At 39.1% G+C, this 3,649-nt stretch overlaps 1 protein-coding gene across 2 annotated transcripts in view; it reads left to right on the top strand.

Moving 5' to 3' along the window:
- nAChRbeta2 (nicotinic acetylcholine receptor beta2) overlaps nt 1–834 on the top strand; it is an 8,012-nt gene extending 7,178 nt beyond the window's left edge. For both annotated transcript variants that reach the window (XM_018504982.1, XM_018504983.1), the window contains 2 exons: nt 270–382; nt 515–834. In XM_018504982.1, coding sequence (XP_018360484.1) covers nt 270–382; nt 515–718 — 317 coding nt within the window. In that variant the 3' untranslated portion in view covers nt 719–834. The remainder of the gene's footprint in view (nt 1–269; nt 383–514) is intronic.
- The last annotated feature ends 2,815 nt before the right edge of the window (nt 835–3,649 follow it).

Below are 3,649 nucleotides of genomic sequence, written 5' to 3'. Positions count from 1 at the left end.
AAGACTACAATATGGTATATATGCAAGTACATATATAGGATATATTAGTAATTCAAGATTGAATTATTTAAAGCAACGAAGATCCAGCTCGGACCGTAATAGGCAGTTACATTATAGTATTAATTGAGTTTCTCAAATATACGGTCAAAATATAAATACATTGTTTTTTTTAAATAATATTTTTTAATATGAATTAAATTAAACTTAATTTAAAATAAATATTAAGATTAATATTTTATAAAACATGTATTGACTGAGTATTATTTCAGTTACTGACAGCGAAAATACAATACCAAAACATTTATCTCCAGATGTCATAGCAGCTCTCAAAGGTGTGCGTTTTATTGCTCAACATATAAAGGACGCAGATAAAGATAACGAGGTAAATTTTCAAATACCTTTTCTATATATTTTTCTATATATTTTCTTATAATATAGTAATTATTTGTCAAGTATCATTGTAACGATATTAAATTTTATCACTTATGATAGAAACGTTCATCCGTTCTCATAGGTCATAGAAGATTGGAAATTTGTAGCTATGGTTTTGGACAGATTCTTTCTTTGGATTTTTACGATTGCGTGTATCGGTGGCACACTAGGTATAATAGGTCAAGCACCTAGTTTGTACGATACGCGCGTACCTGTGGACCAACAACTGTCTAGTATATCATTGCGCAAGCATATGTATCTACCGAACACAACTTTTGATGACTAAGTATCATAGCATGTATAAAGTGATTCGTGTGTAAAGAGTAATCACATGTTATGTCGTGCGTATTCCATTAAGACACGTTTCACACCTTCTTTCTACCCGCAAAAAGTTATCTATACTTTTCCACATGATTCGTTCACGAAAACTATTTTTCAATTTCTTAAAATAATTTATTTAAGTAAACATGGTTGTTGTAACATACAATAGTTGTGTGAATTTTTCTGCGCATTAATGTCAAAGTAGATTAATTTTTTTGAATATTAAGGACAAAACTATGGGTTTTGAAATTGGTGAAATTGACTTGAACTTAGTATTATAATTTCAGGGGTTCACACTGATTAAAAATTTCCTCAGGAAAATCATAAAAAAATAGACAGATTGTGCTGTAGCGGCATATAAAAGTTTCGGTTGTTTAAAAAAATTGGTAGTTTGGTAGTTATAATATTCGAGAGCAGGTACGCTAGTATGTGTGCTCTAGATTCCAACTTATATTGTCCTGACAAGGTTGTGTGTGCGAACGCAAGATACACGCCTGAGGAATTTGGGCCGAGCCCTGAGAAGGGCTCGACAGCGACGGTTACTTGTCGCTAACGCCTGTGCCTGGGACCAAATCGCCTCTGTTCACTTCTTGAATATGACCATTGGCGTTGCTTGGGCCGTTCCAGACGCTGAAAGATTGATATTAGATGTCCCTGGTGTGCGCTATTGATCCGATCGTTTGCGTTGTTCTGCGGTGTTCGTCAGGTTGAAGGTGATGCAGTCCCGTTGGTCGGGTGCCCCGTGGTATCCGGGGACCGCTAACCTCCGCTAACCGGTAGTGATTCGTGCCGGCACGCCAAAGCATGTGATCCAATCCGCAAACAAATGTCGAGCTACTGTTTCAGCGATGTCGGAAATAGGAATTGCTTCTGGCCATCTTGTGAATCTGTCTATTATTGTTAGACAGTATCTTTTTTCCTCTTGAGCAAGGAAGGGGTCCCATAATGTCCATGTGTATATGCTCGAAGCGTCTTGACGGCAACTGAAAGTTTCCTATTGGTGTGGTGTTGTGTCTGGTGACTTTAGCTTTTTGACATTGAATGCAAGTTTGTACCCATGTCTGGCAGTCCTTTTTTATTTTATAGTCTTGTCAAACCACTCGAGCGGATCGGACGCGTTCCCTCTCGTCTCGGGTGTTGCATCACCTCAATAATATTTTTGGAAAGCCTTGCCAGCTTTGACTGAGCCGTTATATCTCACTTTTACGGTCCCCTTATCCGTCTTGGCGCGCGGCCGTGCGGCGTGGAAACGTCGTAGCCGCAGGCGTCCAGTGTTTGAGGGGGCATTTCACCATTTTCATTTCGATTACATCATTTTTCGTATTATTCGCCCGGTTCGAGGTGGCCGGTCCATTTAAAAGAAAAACATACAGACGTGATCTGGCCGTATCGACCTCCTTTTATTATCTGGAGGCGGGAGCCATTAAGTAAAGAAGAAGAAGAAGTCCTTTTTTATCTGCGGTCAAACATATCTCTGTGAGATTAACTTAGCCGTGGCTTTGAACCTTGGATGTGACAATCCGTGTAAGTTTTGGAAGACCTGCCTTCGGAATTGTTCCATCACGTAAGGGCGTGATATCGGTGTACTTATATCGCAATACGGTTTTAAATCAGTACCTGATATCTGTACCTTCGTGACATTTATCATCTTCCCGTCTTCCAACAGTTTCTTGAGTTCTTCGTCCGTATCCTGGGCTCGTGCCGGCTCTTCGAAACTCATGGCTGAGTGAACCGCTTCCATGTCCGCTATTATGTCTTTCCCTGAAATGTGCTGTATGTTTGTGGTGAACTGGCTAATGTACTCAGTGTCGAGCTTGCCTCGAGGAACTACGTAACGGATCCTGGTTGAGCGCATATGTTAGCGGTTTGTGATCGGTATAGACTGTAAAATGCCGCCCTTATAAAAATTTTTCATCATTTTTAGCCCGTTTTTAGCCCGCGCGAACGGTTAATTTGAGTGCATTTTACTCAATGAGTACGACTCCGTTTTTAGGTCGCAAACAGGAACTTTTCCGTAAAAAAAAGTGGTTAAAACGAATTGTACTCATGCAGGACATGAGTATATCCGAGTGGTAAAAATGTATACATTACGAGTATTTTTGAGTGGTAAATACGTGTTATGTAAATTTGAGGTGTAAAAACGTATTTACGAGTGCAAAATACTTGTTTAGCACTCGTCACTCACATTGCACGTTTTCACCACTCGAAATTACGTAATTCGTAGTAAGGCATAACCGATAGCACGAAAAAATCAGCTCCGCTCCTGTCGAGATTCGAACCGAGGCTGGTCTCCAAATCTGCTCTACGAGGCTGCCACTTTTCCACTGAGCCACACAATTCCTATGTCGATATTCACTTACTTATGTACAGTGCATTAATTGGCTGGGTCATAGTAACGGCCCGACTTACCGAAAATAAGGAAATGCAGTACTAAAAAGTTGATAAAAAATTCTGAAAAGATTCTTATGCGGGGTCTACAATATAAGTCGTAGCAGTCGTAGGGTCTTAAGTCGTAGAAAATTGACCAATCATAGTCGATTATTCTTCTCATATTCTACTGTGATTGGTTAATTTTCTACGACTTAAAACTCTACGACTGCTACGACTTCTATTGTAGACCTCGCTTTTGAGTTCTATGAAAAGAAAATTAATGATTTTTGTCTCTTGCAGTTTTTCTGTAAAGTTGATAATATTTGAGTAAAAAATAAATGTCGATAAGTCGGGCCGTTACTATGACCCAGCGAATCAATGCACTGCAGTGTACCTCTTACATGAAAGACAGGGAATGGAAAGTTACTTTTTAAAAGTAACAAGTTACAGTTACTCGTTACCGAGTAGGAAAAGTAACAAGTTACCGTTACTAGTTACCGATTTTTAAAAGTAACTCGTTACAGTT

This window comes from Trachymyrmex cornetzi, unplaced genomic scaffold (assembly GCF_001594075.2).
Source record: "Trachymyrmex cornetzi isolate Tcor2-1 unplaced genomic scaffold, Tcor1.1 scaffold190, whole genome shotgun sequence".
Lineage (NCBI taxonomy): Eukaryota > Metazoa > Arthropoda > Insecta > Hymenoptera > Formicidae > Trachymyrmex > Trachymyrmex cornetzi.
This window is presented reverse-complemented; position numbering and strand designations above follow the sequence as displayed.